This window comes from Anolis sagrei, chromosome 5 (genome assembly GCF_037176765.1).
Source record: "Anolis sagrei isolate rAnoSag1 chromosome 5, rAnoSag1.mat, whole genome shotgun sequence".
Taxonomy (NCBI): Eukaryota; Metazoa; Chordata; class Lepidosauria; order Squamata; family Dactyloidae; genus Anolis; species Anolis sagrei.
In genome coordinates, this window is record NC_090025.1 from 92685365 (window position 1) to 92709610 (window position 24246).

The 24246-nt window shown below is 42.5% G+C and overlaps 1 protein-coding gene across 1 annotated transcript in view; it reads left to right on the top strand.

Moving 5' to 3' along the window:
- The window catches only part of MCM10 (minichromosome maintenance 10 replication initiation factor), a 46344-nt gene extending 23264 nt beyond the window's left edge, over positions 1-23080 (top strand). The window contains exons 11-20 of the mRNA XM_060778231.2: positions 9-109; positions 3192-3302; positions 3386-3503; positions 8137-8365; positions 9801-9930; positions 14563-14684; positions 16089-16202; positions 18068-18213; positions 19175-19217; positions 22372-23080. Of these exons, the coding sequence (XP_060634214.2) occupies positions 9-109; positions 3192-3302; positions 3386-3503; positions 8137-8365; positions 9801-9930; positions 14563-14684; positions 16089-16202; positions 18068-18213; positions 19175-19217; positions 22372-22455 (1198 nt within the window). The 3' untranslated portion in view covers positions 22456-23080. The remainder of the gene's footprint in view (positions 1-8; positions 110-3191; positions 3303-3385; positions 3504-8136; positions 8366-9800; positions 9931-14562; positions 14685-16088; positions 16203-18067; positions 18214-19174; positions 19218-22371) is intronic.
- Positions 23081-24246: the final 1166 nt, after the last annotated feature.

Consider the following 24246-nt stretch of genomic DNA (forward strand, 5'->3'; position numbering starts at 1 on the left):
TCCTTTAGTGCAGCAGCTGCCACTCCTAAGAGAAAAATCCAAACCACTCTGTCCAATTTGGTTGTCAAAGGAGTTGATGGAGTTCTTCAGGAGACAAAGCAAAAACTAGGTAAGTGTTTTTCCCTCAAAGATCCATTGCTGTTAAAGAGCAATGTAGTTTGCAATTGTTATCAACAATCTTGTTTTTTTATGGACATTACAGTAGGCATTTTGCAAGTGCATGTTAATGTGTTTTCTGTTCTACACAAAGATGAGTCCATGATGAACTCTCAAATTTTTCTGTCTTTCCCCAAGTTACAAATCTGGGAAGAAGCCCAACTGCACTGAGCAATACGCTTCTCTCTGCAGAGGAAGAAGTTTGTTATTTTCCTGTGTAGAGAAAAGCACCAGAAGCCCACCTACATTTTTGTCTGCCAAGAAAAGAGATCATCTCCTTTCTCAATGGAGAAAAGTGCCCAAAGCCCAGTTGTTTTTCTGTCCACTGAAAAAGAGATTGATTCTTTTCTCAGCAGACTGAAACACAGCCTGATGTCCATAACTTCTCTCTGCAGAGGAAGGAGATGGACTCCTTTCTCTGGGGAAGTGTCACTTCTTTCTACAGAGAAAAAGAAGATGGACTCCTTTCTCAGCAGAGGGAGGTGTATGACCACACAGCTGGGCTTCCTAGTGGATTTGGCACTCAGGGAGGGGGCTGCTTTTGGGAGCTGAATATATGAGTCTTCAGTTCCATGCTTATGCGGAGCAGCAAGTAGTGTTTTGTTTTTAGGGGGGCGTTGCGTTTCGTTTTTTGTTTTTTTTTTAAGAATTCCGAAATTTTCCTTTTAAAAATTTTGAAATATACGAAATTTCGTAAAATTACGAATTGATTCGTTAATGGCGGACGCGATTGCGCAATATGCTAAAAAAAACCTCCAAATGGGACAGGGGGAACTTCTGAAGCTTCCCTCTCCCTCTGTTGTTGACTGTTGGTGTGATAAAACAAACAACAACTATAAAACTTGCACCAGACATGCGGAAATAATTAAGAAATAATTACGAAACAATTACGAAATAAATTGAAAAAAATGTTTCAAATCTAATTTACTCCTCACACTATTCCTGCATGGCTCAATATTGGATCGTAAGCTAATTTAAATACGAATTAATAACGAATTACGAAATTAACTAACGAAACCGCCCAAACCTAGTTTTTAGCTTACAACAACATGCCAACCGGGGGAAGGGTTCTAGATATTACATAAAAATCATACTATGCGGAGAATCCCAGAATGGATTCCCCATATAATACGTGGGCTTACTGTATTCATAAACCCATTTCAAATTGACAATTATGATAAAACTAAGCATTAACCTTAGTGCATCTATATAAATAAAAATGTAATGTTCGTTTGTGGGATTAAAAGAATTAAAAGAACTCAAAAACCACTGGAGGAATTGACACCAAAGTTGACACCTAACCCAATGTATGTCCTTCACTCAAAAAATTGATTTTGTCATTTGGGAGTTGTAGTTGCTGGATTTATAGTTCACTTACAATCAAAGAGCATTCTGAACCCCACCAATGATGGAATTGAACCAAACTTGGCACACTGTTCTCCCATGACGAACAGAAAATAGTGGAAGGGTCTGCTGGGCAGTCTCCTTTGGTTTTGGAGTTGTAGTTCACCTACATTCAGAGATCACTGGACTCAAACAATGATGGATCTGGACCAAACTCTATATGAATACTCAATATGCCCAAATGTGAACACTGGTGGAGTTTGAGGAAAATAGAATCTTGACATTTGGGAGATGATGTTGCTGGGATTTATAGTTCACCTACAATCTAAGAGCAATCTGAACTCCACTAACGATGGAATTGATCCAAACTTGGTACACAGAACTCCCATGGCCAACAGAAAATACTGAAAGGGAGTGATGGGCATTGACTTTGAGTTTGGGAGTTGTGGTTACTGGGATTTATAGTTCACCTACAATCAAAGAGCAATCTGAACTCCACTAACGATGGAACTGATCCAGACTTGGTACACAGAACTCCCATGGCCAACAGAAAATACTGAAAGGGTGTCGTGGGCATTGACCTTGAGTTTAGGAGTTGTGGTTACTGGGATTTATAGTTCACCTACAATCTAAGAGCATTCTGAACCCCACTAACGATGGAATTGAACCAAACTTGGCACACAGTTCTCCCATTACCAACAGAAAATACTGGAAGGGTTTGGTGGGCAGTGTCCAAATTCGATTTTGTCATTTGGGAGTTGTAGTTGCAGGGATTTATAGTTCACCTACAATCACAGAGCATTCTGAACCCCACCAACGATAGAATTGGGCCAAACCTCCCACACAGAATCCCCATGTGGGCCACAGCAACGCGTGGCAGAGGACGGCTAGTAGAGTAATAAGAAACAATGCTTAATGCTGATAAGGGAAAATAGGAATATTTTGAAAAGAGGATGAGGAATAAATGTTTTCAGAAATGCACCAACCCTCACAGGTAGATTTTAGTCACACTGACAGTATCCTGGTTTTGGCTTCCCTTGTGCAGTCAGTAGTGTAAAACTGACTCTTAGCTATTTATTTATTTATTTATTTCCGTTACTTTTACCCCGCCCTTCTCAACCCCCGAGGGTACACAGCAATGCACCATTTGATGCCTATACAATTACAGTTACACATAATAAAGTCATAGTTAAAACAATTAAAAACAATTATTACAGTTAAACACACGAAGTAAACAAACCACATTATATTAAACTATTCACGCGTTCAACATTCGTCTTCCGGGTTCCAGATTCCGTTCCATTAAACATTTCCTAGGCCATATCAATCCTTTCTTTACCTACCCGATTGACCAAACGCTTGGTCCCACAACCATGTTTTCAGTTTTTTCCTGAAAGAGAGGAGTGTGTTCGCTGTTCTGATTTCCCCAGGAAGCGAGTTCCACAGGCAGGGGGCCGCCACCGAGAAGGCCCTGCTCCTCGTCCCCGCCAGCCTCACTTGTGATACTGGCGGGGTCGAGAGCAGGGCCCCCCCAGCCGATCTTAAACTCCGGGGTGGGACTATTCTAGGTTAGCTGCCTCATCTTTTCCTGAAACTTGTAGCGAGCCAGTTTTCGCAGCTCATGTTGTCTTTGTAGCCCTGAGGGCTAGACATAAAGTCCCCAAACAGTTACATTTTCTCTTACATTTCAGGCTTGCCAAGGCAGTCTTTGTCTTGTTCAGAGGAGTTCAAAGAACTCTTGTCGGCGCCTTCTTTTGGAGCCCGGAATCTAAATAAACATTTGGCCAAAGCCAATGTGCCAGGTATGTTTGAAGGGAAAATATTATGCCATCAGTGTTTACTGAATAAAATCGCCTTGTATGCAACTTTATTTTTCTCTCTCCAGACTCCAGTGGGAAGCAGAGTCCAACTTTCCATTCCATCTCTGCTTCGGCCTTGCTGAAACAACAAAAGCAGCAAATGTTGGAAGCAAGAAAAAGGAGATCTGAAGAGATACAGAGGAGGTAGCACCATTATGGGGTTTTGTGATAGGCCAACAACATTGCCCAAATGTTGCCTTGAATTATGGCATTTGAAAACCCAAAATTAAATATCCAGTAGAATCAGGGAATCTTGATATTAATATACCCAAGGAAATAACAAAAAATAGAGTCATACCTTTAGTCCTTCCACATCGTTTGCTTGGCTCTCCAGGGTTTCGGACAAGAATTCCAAATTTCTATTTTGGTGGTGCAAAAGAACTTCAGCAAGGGTTTCTGATGACACCAGCTGATTCTCGGGTGTATTCAATTAATTTCTCCTTATCAATTTTTAAACAAAAAGAAAGAAATTGAATAAAATGTATTGTCGAAGGCTTTCATGGCCGGAATCACTGGGTTGTTGTAGGTTTTTTCGGGCTATATGGCCATGGTCTAGAGGCATTCTCCCCTGACGTTTCGCCTGCATCTATGGCAAGCATCCTCAGAGGTAGCTATATGGCCATGGTCTAGAGCCGTGATGGTGAACCTATGACACGCGTGTCAGCACTGACACACTTCACCATTTTTGATGACACGCGGCCACATAGAATCATAGAATCAAAGAGTTGGAAGAGACCTCATGGGCCATCCAGTCCAACCCCCTGCCAAGAAGCAGGAATATTGCATTCAAATCACCCCTGACAAATGGCCATCCAGCCTCTGCTTAAAAGCTTCCAAAGAAGGAGCCTCCACCACACTCCGGGGCAGAGAGTTCCACTGCTGAACGGCTCTCACAGTCAGGAAGTTCTTCCTCGTGTTCAGATGGAATCTCCTCTCTTGTAGTTTGAAGCCATTGTTCCGCGTCCTAGTCTCCAAGGAAGCAGAAAACAAGCTTGCTCCCTCCTCCCTGTGGCTTCCTCTCACATATTTATACATGGCTATCATATCTCCTCTCAGCCTTCTCTTCTTCAGGCTAAACATGCCCAGTTCCCTAAGCCGCTCCTCATAGGGCTTGTTCTCCAGACCCTTAATCATTTTAGTTGCCCTCCTCTGGACACATTCCAGCTTGTCAATATCTCTCTTGAATTGTGGTGCCCAGAATTGGACACAATATTCCAGATGTGGTCTAACCAAAGCAGAATAGAGGGGTAGCATTACTTCCTTAGATCTAGACACTATGCTCCTATTGATACAGGCCAAAATCCCATTGGCTTTTTTTGCCGCCACATCACATTGTTGGCTCATGTTTAACTTGTTGTCCACGAGGACTCCAAGATCTTTTTCACACGTACTGCTCTCGAGCCAGGCGTCACCCATTCTGTATCTTTGCATTTCATTTTTTCTGCCAAAGTGGAGTATCTTACATTTGTCACTGTTGAACTTCATTTTGTTAGTTTTGGCCCATCTCTCTAATCTGTCAAGATCGTTTTGAATTCTGCTCCTGTCCTCTGGACTATTGGCTATTGGCTGCATACAGAGAAATATGGGGCCACATGCCAAAGACATTTCATCCTCGACTCATACACAGCCAGGTGCAGGAGCCAAGGATGAAACATTTGCTGTAGTGTAGTATAGACACTCTGCCCGAGGTCTGTAGGTCAAACAACAGAACTCCGGCACAGAGCATCTAGTTCCGGGACTTCCAGTTAGGCCATTAGGGGATCTTTGACCTCACTTCTGGCCAGCGGAACAGGGAGCAGTGGAATGTCACAGGGGATGCATCTCTGGGGGCCCTGTGATCGCCATTAACGGCAACCACATAACCACAGCAACCATCGGGACCTGCTATCTCCATGATCGCATCTTCCCCTATGAATCTGTGCGTACCTTGAGATCATCCGGGGAGGTACTGCTCTCTCCCCCTCAACACCCTGTCTCAAACATGGTTGATGGGGACGAGAGAGAGGGCCTTTTCGGTGGTGGCACCCTGGCTCTGGAACTCCCTCCCTAGGGACATCAGATAGGCTCCCACTTTGTCCTCTTTCCGGAGACAACTAAAAACCTGGATGTTCCAGTGTGCTTTTGATTAAGTAGTCCACCAGTAATTTTCCTGTCCCTACTTTAAGTTCAGCACTTTACATCGGCCCTCTTATTATCTACCTCAATACTTTTGATGACAATATTTCCAGCCCTGCCTACTTGATTGTTGCACTTCTCTTGCATTTCCTTCAGAATGTATTGTAATTTTTGGGCTTGTCCCTTGTAAGCTGCCCCGAGTCCCCTTGGGGAGATGGTTGGCGGGGTATAAAAGTAAAATTATTATTATTATTATTATTATTATTATTATTATTATTATTATTATATCATCCAATCTACTGTTCTGGGGTGTCTTGGATTTCTAATTGATCATCCTTATTGAGATAAGTGAAGGGGAGTCTTGAAGAGGCGAGGGCGTGTGCTATGGGTTCCGTTTCCCACCATTGGAAATAGTGGAAGCTATTACGTTTTTTTTCTCTCGATGTGACACTCCATCTGAGTTATGCTGTGTTTTTTTGGTGAATTTTGACACACCAAGCTCAAAAGGTTGCCCAGCACTGATCTAGAGGCATTCTCCCCTGACGTTTCGCCTGCATCTATGGCAAGCATCCTCAGAGGTAGTGAGGATGCTTGCCATAGTTCCAACAGACCTCACCACCTCTGAGGATGCTTGCCATAGATGCAGGCGAAACATCAGGAGAGAATGCCTCTAGACGATGGCCATATAGCCCGAAAAAACCTACAACAACCCAAATTGAATAAAAGCTGGCCACTTGTAAGCTCCATAGTCTTTCAGTTTTAGTTGGGAGCTGTGGTTTTGTTTGTTTGTTTGTTTAATTTCCAAGCCGTCTTTGATTTGAAACATGCATTTATATTTGACATCCCTTTAGCTTCTTCATTATGTCTCTGGTTCTGAGTGGTCATCCTTGGTGTTTATATATATACTACATATATATACTACAAGTCCAAAATCTACCTCTCTAGGAGCCCACACATTTTTACCTTAACACCATATATTGAAAATGTGACCTGTAATGTGTCAAAGACTGTTCTCTAGCTGCCCGTTCCACAGCACTGGTGAACAAGCTCACTTTCCTGGTTGTTTGTCATTGCAGGCATCTCTTGTTTTTTGAAAATCCCCCTTTTCAACCAGTTTCTGTTATAACCAGAACCTGTACATTCAGCATGGAGGCAGCTTGTTCAGCCTATTTCATAATGTTTGCACAATCACACACTGCCTTTTTTTTCCAAGCAACTTGTGTTTCTTATATTTGTCTTATAATACAGTATCCATTAGGCATGTGCAATCTATGGTTCTAAAGTACTTACAAAACTAAAGTTCTGGTTGTGAAAACTAGGGGGTGCTGGTGCTTTGCTTCTACAGTGTTGCTAAAGTTCTGGTGGTGAAAATTTCAGAACTCTAACAAAACTTTCAAAATTTCATTATTATTTCATTATTGGTGATTTTGATGACAGAACCTATTAGGAACTGCCTTTTATAATGAATTTTTGAAAGTTGTGTTAGAGTTCTGAAAGTTTCACCACCAGAACTTTAGCAACACTGTAGAACAGTGGTTCTCAACCTTCCTAATGCCGTGACCCCTGAATATAGTCCCATAACATTGTTTTTGTTGCTACTTCATAACAGTAATTTTACTACTGTTCTAAATCATAATGTAAATATCAGATATGCAAGATGTATTGTCATTCACTGGAGCAAACTGGGCACAAATACCTTATGCACCCACATGTAAATGCTAGTGGGGTTGGGGGAGGATTGATTTTGCAATTTGGGGGTTGTAGTTGTTGGGATTTATAGTTCACCTGTAATCAAAGAGCATTCTCAACTCCACCAGCGATGGATTTGAACCTAATTTGCCACACAGAACTGCCATGACCAACAGAAAACACTGGAAGGGTTTGGTGGTTATTGACTTTGAGTTTGGGAGTTGTAGTTCACCTACATCCAGAGAGCACTGTGGACTCAAACAATGATGGATCTGGACCAAACTTGGCACAAATACTCAAAATGCACAAATGTGAACACTGGTGGAGCCTGGGGAAATAGATCTTGACTTTTGGGCGTTGTAGTTGCTGGGATTTATAGTTCATTACAATCAAAGAACATTCTGAACTCCACCAACGATAAAATTGGCTCAAACTTCCTATATGGAATCCCCATGACCATCAGAAAATACTGTGTTTTCTGATGGTCTTTGGTGACCCCTCTGACACCCCTTCGCGACCCACTCAGGGGTCCCGACCCCCAGGTTGAGAAACACTGCTGTAGAAGCAAAGCACCAGCGCCCCCTAGTATTCACCACCGGAACTTCAGTTTTGTAAATACTTTAGAACCATGGATTGCACATGCCTAGTAGCCATATATTTGTGCTTGTAAAATATAAGTATAATTTCTTATGTATGCTTTTTGGTGGCCAGAATATATTTGTAAGCTTTAAAAAAAATGGGTTCCATATTTTGGTGACTTTCAGTTTTTGTCAGTGCACTGGTCCCTAACCAACCAAATAAGTGAGGTATGCATAAATTGGTAATTAGTCTTCTTGCCTGAACTTTTAAAATTGTGAGGAAAGTCATCATAATACAGACGGAAGACTACTACTTCAGGGGGAGGGTGGGTAACTTTACATTGTTTCTGTCATGTTTGCCTTACTTACATTTTTTTTTTGTTTTCCTGTTTAAGATTTCTCCAAAGTACAAGTAGAGAAAACATACCAGTAGTACTGTCATCCTTGGGATCACCTGCACTGCGGTCTCCTGTTCCAGGGTCCGAGTTTCCTAAAGCTGCAAAACTGGCAAGCCCGCAAACCCCTCAACTTGGTAGAGGTGTTTCTGAAGGAGATGATGTCCTCTTGTGTGATGATTTGCCTGCTCCAGCACCTAAGTTGAATGCCATGGCGGAAGCTAAAAAGGTAAATAGTTCCTCAAACTGCTGTCTACTGACTATAGTAATAGTTCATTTAAGTGTTGTTGCAATTGTTGTAGTTGCAGATTCTTCAAAGAACATTAACAGGATGTCATTTTAATTTGATCTGTTTAACTGTGTGGGCTTTTTTCATTGTATAATAAGTTCAAATAAAAACAATGTCAAGTAACTTTTAAATAAAATAACAGAATAATAACTCCAACAATAAAAGATCATGTTCCCTAAATAATGCAGTTTTAAAATTGAACAGTTAGAAACTTGTAACTTTAATTTGCATAATCTCGCCTTTTTGTAGTATGATGATGTCATGAATCTAACCTTTTGCCAGGAAGGCCGAAGCCTGAAGTTAGTAGCTGACATGTTCAGAGATAGGCAGGAGAGCCAAGAGGCAGGAGGGAGGAGTCAGCCGACTCCTGATTGGCTAGTCAGGGGAGGAGTTAGGTTTGAGAGGGAAAAAAGGCTGTCCTATTTGACAAGCTGGGGGAGAAGAGTTTTAAACATCGTAGAGTGAAGAAGTATTTTAGGAAGAGGGAGCTGTGAGGAATTTAGACAGGGAGAACTTTTGAAGTGAGCCTTTTAGTTAGAGCATAGGAAAGGCAAAGGTTCCTGGTTCACTGTACAAAGAAGGGTCAGTGAAGGAAAGCCTAGTTTGCTCTGTGAGGCAGTCAGTGGGCTGTTCTCAGAGACACACTGTGTCAGTGTAGTGAAAAGTGTGAAGCAAGGAACTCACAGGAAACAAAAGTTAAAGTCTTAAGAGAAGACTGCTTGTCTAACCAGCTAAGCCTCAGTAACAGCATTACGCTTTTGTACCACTCTGATTAAGAGTTGATTTGTTAACCAAGTTGAAATAAACCTGTTTCTAATTTCATCTTAAACTGGTGTCTGCCTCGGTCTGTCACAATCAATAGACCTCAGTTAGCCTAAAGTCAACTTAATTTCAGTCCAGTCAGCAAGAGAAGCAGTTATTGAAGAAGAACCAAAGGCTTGAACATAATTTACCAATTTCACATTCACAGTCATGTTTTCCTCAGACATATATTGAGGTGGTGGTGGCGAATCTACCTAATTACATCGGTCAACATCGTTCATACAGTTGGTCACTTTAGAATATTACTGAGGTGGGATAAGAGAGTCTTTCCCCCTTTTCGTCATAGTCGTTTATCCTTGTTAACGTAGTGTCCAGCTGAACGTTAACCCTTCACACTGGTGGGCAGTGGGTGGATTGCTTGTTCCCCCTGCCCAAGCTGTCGTTCATCTTCATTACACTGGTGACCAGAGGGTGGGATTGTCTTCCCCCCTGCCAAAGATATCGTCAATTTTATTATAGATGACTATGTATTTTAGATGTAACGTACTTTGGGATTCTCATACCAGTGACTAGCTATATATCTGATGTTGTCCTTTTTTCCTTTTTTATAAAGATGGCTGCAATCAATAAACTGCGGGCAAAAGGCAGGATCCTTTCTAAAGTGGACCCAAACAGCATCAAGCGAAAACGATCTGATCTTGATATTTCTGAGAAAGTTGAGAAAAATATGTCTATTTCAGAAGGTATACCAAAAATGGAACAGGTTTGTCTTGGTAAACTACCACATCACAGGCTCACATCAAAATATGGAATATTAATGCCTGTCTTTTCCAAAAAATGTTATACACAAAAATAGTTATACACATTCTGAGATATACACATGGAAAGTGTCTTATTAGAGGCATGGCTTAGCGCAGGCATCTTCAAACAGAAGCCCTCCAGCTGTTTGGGCCTCCAACTCCCAGTAGCCCTATCAAATCAAATCAAATCATTTATTTCGGTCATTGACCAGCACAGGAAATAGAGTCACATTTTCATACAAATTTGGTATGTTTGGTACATTAAAAATATAAATATAACTACTAAAGCACAATATAGGTGAGGGAGCGGAAGGGGAAACAGGATAAAAACATACAATGCCCAGATCCATCACCAAATTGCAGATTCAGGGAAGAAGATTACTGGACACACAGTTGACTTTGGGACTAGTCATTCCCTGACGGATTTTGTATGCTGCTGCACAGAACTTTGCAACATTGTAGGTTGTAGCTGAATTAGCATCTGCAAGTAGCAGGGAGGTATAAAATTGTCCTGAATGGCCTGGGTGCTTGTATAACAGAGGTAAAATAAGCCTGGCACGGATATCCCTGTAGAAAGGACACTGAAGGAGCACATGTTCTATTGTTTCTACATGAGCCGAGTCACAGGGGCAGAGTCTCTCTGGGAAAGGGATCTTCCGGTAGCGGCCTTCGGGTACAGCTGATGGGAGAGCGTGGCATCGAGCCAGGGTGAAAGCCCTTCGATGAATGGGAACCTCTAAGTTTGTTAAATATGCCATAGGGGAGGCAAGATATCTGCTGTCTTCATTGATAAGGAAGGTTGGAACTGAGGCCAGATCTAGTTGGCGCTCTGTGTCTGTGATACGTTGTTTAATAAGTCCTTTAGCTTGATTGTAATCCATAGCGAGTAGTAGACCTGGAGAAAATCCCAATGAGGAGATTTTGGATGCTTACCGCCTGCTTCCATGTGGATTGGAAGTCATCCTCCAAGGTTAGTGGGGCAAGGCCAAGGGGTGCACGGGACAGTCTGAGCCAGAGGTTGAGTATGGCCACCCACACCCTGGCCTTCACTCTCATAAAGCCCGTCTCTAGTTGCAGGGTGGCATTAGAAACGCATTTAGGGACCTGCAAGGCCGATCTCAGAAACTTTGACTGAACCAGCTCTAATGGGGCAAAACTGGGGAAGGGGCCCAGCTGAGCACCATACAAGAGTTGGGCTAATGACTTAGCTTCAAACAGCTTGAGCGCTGCCGGTGTGAAGTGGCCTCCTCTTGTCTTGAGATATTTAAGAATGGCAATTGAGCTCCCCTGCGCGGTGTTGGATACTTGATCCCCATGAGCTCTTCTGCTACCATTAGATTGGAGAACTACACCTAGATATTTGAAGGATGTAACTTGTTCAGTTTTATGGCCATCTATGCTTCAAGAGTAAGTCCTGGGCCTATTAGCAAAAACCATGATTTTGGTTTTATTGTAATTGAGTTGGAGCTATCTGTGTTGCAATGTTGTATTAATGCTCTCAAAGCTCTTTTGAGCCCAATGGGTGTTCTAGAGAGTACAGCAGCATCATCTACATAAAGCAGGATGGAGATGTGTCTTCCCGCCAGCTTTGGGGGGGGTGGAAGTCCATGTTTTGAAGCTGGTCCACTATGGAGTTTATATAGAAGTTGAACAACAAAGGGGCCAGGACACAGCCTTTCTTGACACCCTTGCATGTTTCAACAGCCTCAGTGAGGTGGCCCTGTGGGTTGCATCTTACTTTGGGTGTGGTCTTTTCGTGAAGTTGGCGTAATAGGTATAATAGACGGCGATCAATTGTAGAACTCTCCAGTTTTTCCCAAAGTTTAACTCGCAAGATGGAATCAAATGCTGCTTTAAAGTCAATAAAAGCAGCATATAGTGAGGTTATGTTTTGGGAGGAATATTTTTCCACAAGGTCTTACAGCACTAGGCAGTGATCTATGGTGGATCGACCTTCCCTGAATCCAACTTGCTTCTCAGCTAATATGCTTTCTTGTTCCAACCAATCTTGGAGTTTCCATTGGAGATATCTAGCATATAGCTTGCTGATAGTGTTAAGGAGGCTAATTGGTCGATAGTTCGCAGGATCATCCTTTTTCCCTTTCTTTTTTGTAGATGGGAACAATGATTGCAAGCCCCCAATCCTTGGGGATTTGGCCATGGTTGTCAATACATGTAAAAAGTGAGGCTAGGATGGGGGTCCAGAAATCCAGGTTGTTCTTGATGGCAGAAGCCCTATCAAGCTTGTTCGATTGTCAGGAATTCTGGGAGTTGCCCCAGTTTAAGGATGCCTGGCTTAGCGAAATTGTCCCAATAACTCATAACACATCTGTTTCTTTGGCAAATAGTTTAAGAAATAACATTTAGATATACACAATGAGCTTTTTATAGACAAAACAACATGCAATAGAAAAAATGTAATCCAGGAGAGAGGGCATGCCTAACCAAGTTAAGTTGCATCTCACTGTACACTACTGAACTGGCCTAAAAATTGTCTAGTTGGGGCTCTGCTGAAGCATACTGAGGGGCTCTGCAGTTTCCCCCCCTCCCCCCCCCCTTCAAGTTTTCTCTCCAATTTCCTCTCCCCCCCCCCCCCCCCCCGGCCAAAAAACTTTTTTTCTCACCTTCTTCGCTGCCCAGACATTTGTTGGGGGAGCTTTGAATGTGCTTTTCCTGCATTGCAAAAGGAAGTTGGACTAGATGGCCCCTGGAATCTTCCTCTGAAATACTGCTAAGTTAATGTTGGTCAAAAAGTTTCTCCATGTCTGATGATAGATAGATAGATAGATAGATAGATAGATACACACATACACACACAGACGCACACAGACGCACACACCACATAATATATACCATTTATATAAATAAAAATGTAATGTTCATTTGTGGGATTGACATAACTCAAAAACCACTGGACGAATTGACACCAGATATGGACACAATACACCTATCCGGTCAACGAGTGATCATCACTCATAAAAACACTTAAAAACACAGTGGAAGGGACTTAAAAAGCCCAAAAAAGCAAAAAGACATTATAGCGCATGCGCAAAACAACTCCCCTTGGCAAACAAAACACACAATAGCATATCCACACTCTTCCGGACCACAGCTCCCAGCATCCCCTAGACCAGGCCCTTTAGGAGAGGAGGAGGATCCAAATGCACTGCTTCCAAAATGCAAGCTTTCTTCTTGGATTTCTTTGAGAACATTCCAATCCCTGCATATTTCCAATTTCCTATTCCTGGACTGCAACTCCCAGCAATCCTCCAGATAGATAGATAGATAGATAGATAGATAGTTCAGGAGGACTGCTGGGAGTTGCAGTCCAAGAATAGGTAGAGAAGGAAGAACGGAGAAAGAGGAAGGGAAATAAAGGGGGGGAAGGAAGGGGAAGGGAAGAGAAAGGGAAGGAAGGAAAAAGGGAAGGAAGGAAAGAAAAGGGAGAGAAAGAAGGAGGAAAGTTTGGCCACAGCAATTCGTGGCAGGTACAGCTAGTAATATATAAACATTTTTGGGGCTTCACGAGATACATTTTTTTTTCAAAAAGGGTTCCATGGCTGAAAAAACTCCTGTTCTAGACCTTTGTGTCCAGAAGGGGGCAATCACATTATCCTATGGAACCCTATAGAAATGGGCTTCTCTAGACTTTTTCATCTGTAACAGTCTTCGCAATTGTATAAATAAAAAGAGTAGAAGTAGATCAGTGGTTCTCAACCTTCCTAATGCTGCGACCCCTTAGTACAGGGCCTCATGTTGTGGTGACCCCCAACCATAACGTTATTTTCGTTGCTACTTCATAACTGTAATTTTGCTACTGTTAAGAGTCATAATGTAAATATGCAGGATGTATTTTCATTCACTGGACCAAATTTAGCACAAATACCCGATACGCCCAAAATTTGAATACTGGTGGGGTTGGGGGTGATTGATTTTGTCACTTGGTAATGCTGGAGTTGCTGGGATTTATAGTTCACCTTAAATCAAAGAGCCTTCTGAACTCCATCAGTGATGGAATTGAATCAAACATGGCACACAGAATTCCCATGACCAGGAAAAAATACTGGGAAGGTCTGGTGGACATTGACCTTGCGTTTTTGGAGTTGTGGTTCACCTACATCCAGAGAGCACTGTGGACTCAAGCAATGATGGATCTGGATCAAACTTGGCACAAATACTCAATATGCCCAAATGTGAACACTGGTAGAGTTTGGAGAAAATAGACCTTGCCATTTGGGAGTTGTAGTTGTTGGGATTTATAGTTCACCCACAATGAAATAGCATTCTGAACCCCACCAAGGATAGAATTGGACCAAACTTTCCACACAGAACCCCCATGACCAACAAAAAATACTATGTTTTCTGATGGTCTTTGGTGACCCCTTTGACACCCCCTCATGACCCCCACAGGAGTCCCGACCCCCACGTTGAGAAACACTGAAGTAGATGGAAGATCTCAGGTGGAATGGCAGAATACTGACATAGCAGATTTTGATCAACAGGAAGCACTGCTTGTTGAAATAAATAATCCTTTTTCAATCAATGCCTAATTTCGTTCTCTCCCTGTTCATGAAGACAGTGATGCCACTACAGAACCTTCAGGAAAGAAACAGCGGCAGCAGCGTGCGTACCTAGAGTCTGATGAATTTCAAGAGATCCTGAATGCTAAGTCAAAACACATGGGTGTCCTTAAGGAGGTAAGCTTTCTCATATCCTTCAGTGACAAGGAAAGGCCCTTTTGGGGTAGTCGACCTCAATTTGTGGCAGCTCTATGAATGAGAGACCTCCAAAATCTCTGGTCACCATGTTCCCTGCTTAGATCTTGGAAACCCAGGGCTATGGCTTTCTTGACTGGGTCTCTCCATATCAAGTGTGGTCTTCCTCTCTTCTACCTTACTAAGTGTGCTGAAGTCATTGATACTACGTATGTGTTTAACTGTTAGAGTATATTTGTGTTGGTAACAGTAGCTAAAACTAGAGTTATCTGGTTTGAATTCACAGTGAGCGTTGCCAAGGAGACTAGGCAGGAGAGTGAAAAGTGGGCGGAGCCAAGCAGGAAAAGTTATGTGCGTCTTTGAAAAAGGGGCAGTTGAGAGTTGTGTGTTGAGTGTGGAGGCTTGAAAAGCCTGGGAGAGAGGTGTGTGTGAGCAGCTGGAGGTTTTTCAGTCTAGGAGGGCTGAAGAGAGAAACCTGACCAGTTTCTTTAGTCAGAGAAGACTAAAGGAAGCTTGTTAAGATCACTAGTCAGGGAAGGACTAGAGATCAGGGATTTGATCAAGGAAAGATCAAATTGGAAGGCTATTCATATTAGGAAACATTGTTCACTAAAGTGCTTCACCTCAGTAAAAGTTAATCACGAGTTGTGTCATCTAGAAGAGTGGACTGTATTACAAACCAAGTGTTATTCAAAGTTCTATAAGTTATTTAACAACCTGCAACCATACGCTTTGTACACAATAAATTTGTTATCTTTTATTGAAGACCGTCTCATCTCAATTAATCTGCGTCTGTAGAGCCAGATCTCATCGGTGGTACCTCAAATACCTCACGTTGGTGGCAGTTACCTTAATTTACAAATAATAATTGGCCTCCCTTATAATATATTCTTATACACAATTGAGGCCTGAGATTAATTCCCTCCATAATCATCCACACCTGTACAATTGGTGCATGCGTCCTGTACAATTGGTGACAGCGGTGGGGATCTTTAAAGATAAAATTCCTATACCCTGTCTATTGTTGAAATTGCACCTGTACAATTGGTGACAGAATTTAGAACATCTGTATAATAAGCATTATAATCTTTTCCATTGAGTCATGTACAGCAACCTCAGTGTAATCGTGGCTTTTAAGATGAGTTCTTTATGTCGTCCTAGTTCACCAACATACTGTTATCCAATGTTATGAATAAAATTGGAAACACAATAATCTCTATAGAATAAAGAGCCTAATCATACTTAGCTTGTACCTGTATATTCTCCTTTGCAAAGGAGGAGAAAAAATACATCCCAAGTGTTTTTGTAAGTCTTGTGCTACTGAATCGAATTTTTTAAATGCTCCATTATTGCATTAAGATTAAAATTTCATCTCTTCTGTCACAGTTTGAGGCTGAGTTGCAGGAACGTTATTTTGAGCCCTTGGTGAAAAAGGAGCAGATGGAAGAAAAGATGAGGAACATCCGAGAAGTGAAATGTCGTGTTGCAACATGCAAAACTGTGAGTAAAATATTTATTTATTTACTGTGTTTGTATACCGCCTTTCTCAGTCTTTGAGCAACTTAAGGCAGTTTACAGGCAACATGTAATATACATAATATCAAAATACACATAAAAACATTAAATCTATATAAATAAAAATGTAATGTTTGTTTGCGGGATTAAGAGAACTCAAAAACCGCTGGACAAATTGACACCAAATTTGGACACAAGATACCTAATAACCCAATGCATATCCTTCACTGAAAAAAATGATTTTGTCATTTGGGAGTTGTAGTTGCTGGGATTTATAGTTCGCCTACAATCAAAGAGCACTCTGAACTCCAGCAATGATGGAATTGAACCAAACTTGGCACACAGTTCTCCCATGACCAACAGAAAATACTGGAAGGATTTGGTGGGCATTGATTTTGAGTTTGGGAGTTGTAGTTCACCTACATCCAGAGAGCACTGTGGCCTCAAACAATGATGGATCTGGATCAATCGTGGCACAGATAGTAAACATGCCCAAATGTGGACACTGGTGGAGTTTGGGGAAAATAGACCTTGAAATTTGGGAGTTGTGGTTGCTGGGATTTATAGTTCACCTACAATCAAAGAACACTGAACTCCCAACGATAGAATTGGGCCAGATCTCCCACACAGAACCCCCATGTGGGTCACAGTAACGCATGGCAGGGGACAGCTAGTACAATATAAAACCACAACAAAAATAAAAAGCAACAGCCAGGAGACAGGTGTTTTTAAAGTCTTTTCCTCAGTCCCCTTCCACCTCTTAGCTGCCTTGGGGGAACGGGGAGAAGAGTAGCAGCAGGATTTCCTCCTTCTCCTCCTGAGGTGGCAGGCAGATTTAGTAAGCAACAGCCAGGAGACAGGTGTTTTTAAAGTCTCTTCCTCAGTCCCCTTCCTCCTCTTAGCTGCCTCGGGGGAGCGGGGGGAAGAGTAGCAGCAGGATTTCCTCCTTCTCCTTCTGAGGTGGCAGGCAGATGTAGTAAGCAACAGCCAGGAGACAGGTGTTTTTAAAGTCTCTTCCTCAGTCCCCTTCCTCCTCTTAGCTGCCTTGGGGGAGTGGGGGGAAGAGTAGCAGCAGGATTTCCTCCTTCTCCTTCTGAGGTGGCAGGCATATGTAGTAAGCAACAGCCAGGAGACAGGTGTTTTTACAGTGTCTTCCTCAGTCCCCTTCCTCCTCTTAGCTGCCTTGGGGGAGTGGGGGGAAGAGTAGCAGCAGGATTTCCTCCTTCTCCTTCTGCGGTGGCAGGCAGTTGTGGTAAGCAACAGCCAGGAGACAGGTGTTTTTAAAGTCTCTTCCTCAGTCCCCTTCCTCCTCTTAGCTGCCTTGGGGGAGCGGGGGGAAGAGTAGCAGCAGGATTTCCTCCTTCTCCTTCTGAGGTGGCAGGCAGATGTAGTAAGCAACAGTCAGGAGACAGGTGTTTTTAAAGTCTCTTCCTCAGTCCCCTTCCTCCTCTTAGCTGCCTTGGGGGAGCGGGGGGAAGAGTAGCAGCAGGATTTCCTCCTTCTCCTTCTGAGGTGGCAGGCAGATGTAGTAAGCAACAGCCAGGAGATAGGTGTTTTTAAAGTCTCTTCCTCAGCTGCTTGCTGTTTGGTTCAGCTGTTGCCCAGGTGGCTGCTATATGTAGGCCTCCAAAATTAAAAATGCCATAGTGGGAGCCCCAGGTAGCAAGCTTCATCCCAAGCTGCAGTTTGGTTGCCCATTTGAGTTGTGTGCTACATTTCTTGCACAACTGTAGGCCATGTTTTAACTGTATCAGGACTAAAAGCCTTCCAGCTTTTTCAGTCTTCCCTGACGCTCTCATTTGCTCCTCCCCTAACCTTGTGTCTTTCTCTTTTAATTTTTTACATTGAAGTGTAAGTACACCTATTTCAAACTCTTGGATTCCTGTGTGGAGCAAAATCACAACTACCTCTGGCATGATGGAGTGAAGCGATTTTTCAAGTGTCCCTGTGGAAACAGAGCCATCTCACTGGACAAGCTTCCCAAAAAACACTGCAGGTAAGATTACTTGGTTGTGGTGGTTGTTGTCATCTGAAACAGACAGTTACACATTCCTTGAACCCTATTGTAGTTGATTTACTCATCCATGCTAAGAACTATAGAAAGGGGCTGGGTAGTCCTTTTGAACTCGAGAGTAGTGCCAGCTATCATGCCTTAGGAATATGAGTGCCCCAGACTTACACAAAACTAGAAATATTTTCTTGTATCACTGCTCCCAGATTTTCCCAAAATTTTCCCCTAAACCCCTGCCTCATGCACCAGGATTGTGGCGCAGCTGGCTGAGTGTCAGCTGCATTAAGATCACTCTGACCAAAAGGTCATGAGTTCGAAGCCAGCCCGGGTTGGAGTGGGTTTCCAACCAATTGTGTGTAGCCTGTTGTCAACCTTTGCAACCCGAAAGACAGTTGCATCTGTCAAGTAGGAAAATTAGGTACCACCTTAAAGTGTGGGGAGTTAATAATAAATTAACTGATTTATGAGGCCATAAAGAAGACTCCAGCAAAGCATTCCAGCGGGGAAGCATGCGGGGAATGCGGAAGTGCTTCATCAGCATCGCAGATGGACGATGAAAGCGACAGCTCCCCTGGCGGCCAGAAAAAGTTAAAATAGCCTCTTTGTATGTCTGTATATGTCAAAAATTGGCGTTGAATGTTTGCCATATATGTGTACACTGTAATCCGTCCTGAGTCACCTGCGGAGAAGGGCGGAATATAAAAGCTGTAAATAATAAATAAATATTTTCTTGTATTACTGCTTCCAGATTTTCCCAAAATTTTCCCCTAAATCCCTGCCTCACTCTTCACTAAATAGGAACTGTTGCCATGGAAGGGGAACTGCAACCTGTTACCAAGCCAGCCAGCCCCATGCAAATGCCTATAAACCCAAAAAAATAAAAATAGTCCATCTCTGCTATGTACAAAAATGGAATTATTCCTAATTTTGTGTCTTCCTTTTCCAGCAATTGTGGCCTATTTAAATGGGAGCGTGATGGAATGCTGAAGGTAAGAGTAAACTCAGAGCTATCTTAGCAAAACTAAACTCAGTTTATTTGCAGCACAGAAACCCGATTTTGAGAGAAATGGACTTGTTTCTTAACCAAATGAACATTTCATACTACTGTATTTCTTCAATACTAAGGCTAAGATTTTTCCCATATAGACATCTGTAAAAATGGGGTGCATCTTAGAATTATAGGCGTATCTTATGTATTTGGAAGTGGTATTGAAATTACGGTGCGTCTTACAGTTGAGGACATCGTACAATTAAAAAAATATGGAATTATGAGAAAGTGCTAGTTCTTATTTGTTCATTTTGTTTATATCCTACCTTCACCCAGCCATGAAAGCATGAATTTTAAACTCATGTCCTGTGTAATTAATGTGTATTTTATAGAAATGCATTTTAATATGTATGTTTGCAGAATTTTTATAGTGGGTTGTTGTAGGTTTTTCGGGGTATATGGCCATGTTCCAGAAGCATTCTCTCCTGACGTTTCGCCTGCAACTATGGCAAGCATCCTCAGAGGTTGTTTTATTACTGTGGGGTTTTTTTTCTATGTAATTTTGATGATGTTGTTTGTTGTTTATACTTTGTTTTATTTTGCTGTAAGATGTTGTCCGGGCTTGGCGCCATGTATGCCGCTCCGAGTCCCCACTGGGGAGATGGTGGCGGGGTATAAATAAAGTTTATTATTATTATTGTGAGGTCACAGCCTCTGAGGATGCTTGCCATAGATGCAGGCGAAACGTCAGGAAAGAATGCTTCTAGGACATGGCCATATAGCGCAAAAAACCTACAACAACCCAGTGATTCCAGCCATGAAAGCCTTTGACAATACAATTTTTATAGTATTTGTGTGTTTTTTACTGTGCTGCAACCCGCCTCGAGCCACGAGGAGAGGCGAGTAAGAAATAAAATTATTATTATTATTATTATTATTATTATTATTATTTAACAATAAACTAAATTAATCTAGCCTGAAGAAGAGAAGGCTGAGAGGAGATATGATAGCCATGTATAAATATGTGAGAGGAAGCCACAGGGAGGAGGGAGCAAGTTTGTTTTCTGCTTCCCTGAAGACTAGGACACGGAACAATGGCTTCAAACTACAAGAGAGGAGATTCCATCTGAACATGAGGAAGAACTTCCTGACTGTGAGAGCCGTTCAGCAGTGGAACTCTCTGCCCCGGAGTGTGGTGGAAGCTCCTTCTTTGGAAGCTTTTAAGCAGAGGCTGGATGGCCATCTGTCAGGGGTGATTTGAATGCAATATTCCTGCTTCTTGGCAGGGGGTTGGACTGGATGGCCCATGAGGTCTCTTCCAACTCTTTGATTCTATGATTCTATGATTCTTCCTAAATATCCCATTAATACTCTCCAAAATAGTTATCATCATGAAGCAACACTTAATTGTGTGGTCCAGGAGAATGTTCTAATTTTCCATCAGATTATGACTTATCTGCACCACACTCATTTTTACCTTCAGTTGTAGAGTTGGTTGAGCAGAGAGATCTCAGTCAAACTAGATGTTAAGAGGAATATGTGTTTCCTAGAACGGACTCGTGCCTTCCACAGTAGGAATTCCTCAGATGCCACAGTGATCAGATTTGCTGTGTAAACCACTTTCTATCTTTTCATGCTCTGTTGCGAAACAGTGTGCCAAATGCAAGATACATGAGTGAGGAAAGTCACATGATATGACAGACATTTTCAACAATGGAGGAAAAATCTACAAAAAACCCTAAAATGTCATAGGATTTGGTCCTGTGATAAAGCATCAAGCCATATTTATTTATTTATCGTGTCAGGCAACCGAACAGTTGTGCTACATTTTTTTACAGAACAAACAAACAAACAAACATACATACAAAAGACAGAGTTTGGTAGTTGATTAAGTGTCCTTTGACCAGTAGCTGGCCACTGGTGTTACTATAAAAAGGTCCTCCATTGTGCATGTAGTAGGGCTCAGGTTGCATTGCAGCAGATGGTCTGTAGTTTGCTCTTTTCCACACTCGCATTTTGTGGTGCCGGAGTGCAGTCTGTTCAGCGCCTTCCAAGTCGCCCAGTTTTCTGTGTGCCCAGGAGGGAATCTCTCATTTGGTACCAGCCATTGATTGAGGTTCTGGGTTTGAGCCTGCCACTTTTGGACTCTCGCTTGCTGAGGCGTTCCTGCGAGTGTCTCTATAGATCTTAGAAAACTATTTCTTGATTTAAGTCGTTGACGGGCTGGCTGATACCCAAACAGGGGATGAGCTGGAGATGTCACTGCCTTGGTCCTTTCACTGTTGGTTGCTACTTCCCGGTGGATATCAGGTTGTGCAATACCGGCTAAACAGTGTAATTTCTCCAGTGGTGTAGGGCACAGACACCCCGTGATAATGCGGCATGTCTTATTAAGAGCCACATCTACTGTTTTAGTGTGGTGAGATGTGTTCCACACACAGTAGCAGAGTAGCATAGCACAAGGGCAGATGTCTTCACTGTGTCTGGTTGTGATCCCCAGGTTGTGCCAGTCAGCTTTCATATGATATTGTTTCTAGCGCCCACATTTTGCTTGATGTTCAGGCAGTGCTTCTTGTAGGTCAGAGCAAGGTCCAGAGTGACTCCCAAGTATCTGGGTGCACTGCAATGCTCCAGTGGGATTCCTTCCCAGGTAATCCTCAGAGCTCAGGATGCTTGTCTGTTCTTAAAGTGAAAAGCACATGTTTTAGATGGATTAGGGATCCGCTGGTTTTCCCTGTAATAGGCAATAAGAGCATCGGAGAGCTTCTGTTCAACCATCTCGAAACTCCCTGCTTGAGCGGTAATGGCACAATCATCAGCATAGATGAAACTCTCTGTCCCTTCTGGCAGTGGCTGGTAATTTGTGTAGATGTTGAACATGGATGGAGCAAGCACACTCCTCTGAGGCAGGCCATTCTTCTGTTTCCGCCATCTGCTTCTCTGGCCCTGGAACTCAACAAAAAAGCTCCTGTTTTGTAGCAGGTGATACTCACTAAACACAAGCATCCAAGAAAGTCTCCTGTCTGAACTTCTTCGAAGTGAATGAGGGTTATACAAGTGGCGCTGGGGGTGTTCTGATTCGTGATACGATATTAAAGCTGACCTTTATTCCAGTGCATCAGAACTAAATGTTATTGTAAATCTCTGCTTTCTAGGAGAAGAAGGGTCCCAAAATTGGTGCCGAAACTCTTTTACCAAGAGGAGAGGAACAAGCCAGATTTCTCAACAGCATGAAGTAATTGTGAAAAGTTCTTGCTCCCCCTGGACTTGTCTTTTCGATTTGTCTACTGTTTCCTGTGGTTCAAATAGAGTATGAGTCCTTTCTTGAAAGGTTTTGTCACCTAAAATCCTGCATCATCTCTCTTCCATAAAGACTGGGGAATCCTTTCTACTTTCTTTATTTGACTGGAAATTTTCAAGTGGAATTAGAAGTCAGGTCCTTAGAACTGCGGCATAAAGCTGGGGATCGACAGCTCAGACAATGACTGTATAGTCTAAGATTACCTCAAATATTTTCCAAAAATGATCCAGAGTCTTGAGATCGGTGTTTCGTAATGCCTGGAAATATGGTGCTTCTCAAAGGTAGGTGGTTTTATCTAGATTTCCAAAAATAGGAACACATTGTGTCAGTCTTGGTAATGTGATAATCGTATCAATGCAGGTTTCTAAATGGAGAGCTTCCTAAAAGAGAGTTCTCTTTTACAATCTGAAATTATAATTTTGGTAAGGCGAGTGACTTTGTTTTATTATTTTCCTTTTTTTTCTCCAAATTAGATTTTTAAAAAGCTTTTAAGCTTCTGTCATGCCTAGATACTTTTAGTGTTGGTTTAGAAGGCACGGCCTATTTCAATTACATATTATGTTATAGTACTGCTTACGACAGAACAAACCTGACAGACCTTCTTTTAATTTTTCCCTGACAGACCTTCTTTTAATTTTTCCCTGACAGACCTTCTTTTAATTTTTCTAAGTGGTGGTTTCTCTGGGAATACTATTTTGTACTAAGCAGCGGGATACCCAAAATTAGAATATGTCCTCGTGTGAAATTGAATGTATACTTCATAAAGCAATGCATTTATTTCGTCCTAGATTGACTGTCCTCTTTTATCTTGATACGCAATTTGATTTTGTTAATCTGTGTTATGCTTCTGTGAAGTTCCCATGCATGTGTATTTTACCAGTTACTTACTAATTTTCTTCCCATTAGTTTTGCCCAAATGTACTATGAAGGCCAATATTGTTCCCTGGTTAATCGACAGGCTGTTCTACTTGCTGAAATGTATTGATGATTGTAAATGTTTGGCCATAAGACTGTGATTAAAATGCTTACCAACTAGCTTTGAGTCTTCAGTATGTAGCCTATTAAATATATGTTATGGCTCTTTAGCACTTGGACATATATTGGTTCAATGAACACTGGGAAGTTTGACTTGGCCACGGTAGTCCACACTCTGGTTACATCCTGCATAGATTACTGCAACGCGCTCTACGTGGGGTTGCCTTTGAAGACGGCCCGGAAGCTTCAAATGGTCCAGCGTGCAGCAGCCAGGTTGCTAACAGGAACGGCGCTCAGGGAGCACACAACTCTTCTGCTGAGCCAGCTCCACTGGCTGCCAGTTTGCTACTGGGCCCAATTCAAAGTGCTGGCTTTAGCCTATAAAGCCCTAAACGGTTCTGGCCCAGCCTACCTATCCGAACGCATCTCTTCCTACGAACCCTCCAGGAAGTTAAGATCATCTGAGGAGGCCCTGCTCTCAATCCCGTCTGCTTTGCAAGCACACTTGGCGGGGACGAGAGACAGGGCCTTCTCTGTGGTGGCCCCTCGGCTGTGGAACTCCCTGCCTAGGGATATTAGATCAGCCCCCTCCCTCCTGACCTTTCGTAAGAGAGTGAAAACCTGGCTCTTCGAGCAGGCATTCGGAACCCCGGAATAGTCAAGCTTGAGATGGAGAATGACCCAGGAACGGCCAAGACGATGAAACGGATGAGGATGGGATTGAGAGGATATAGCTCTTTTTAAATTGTTATTG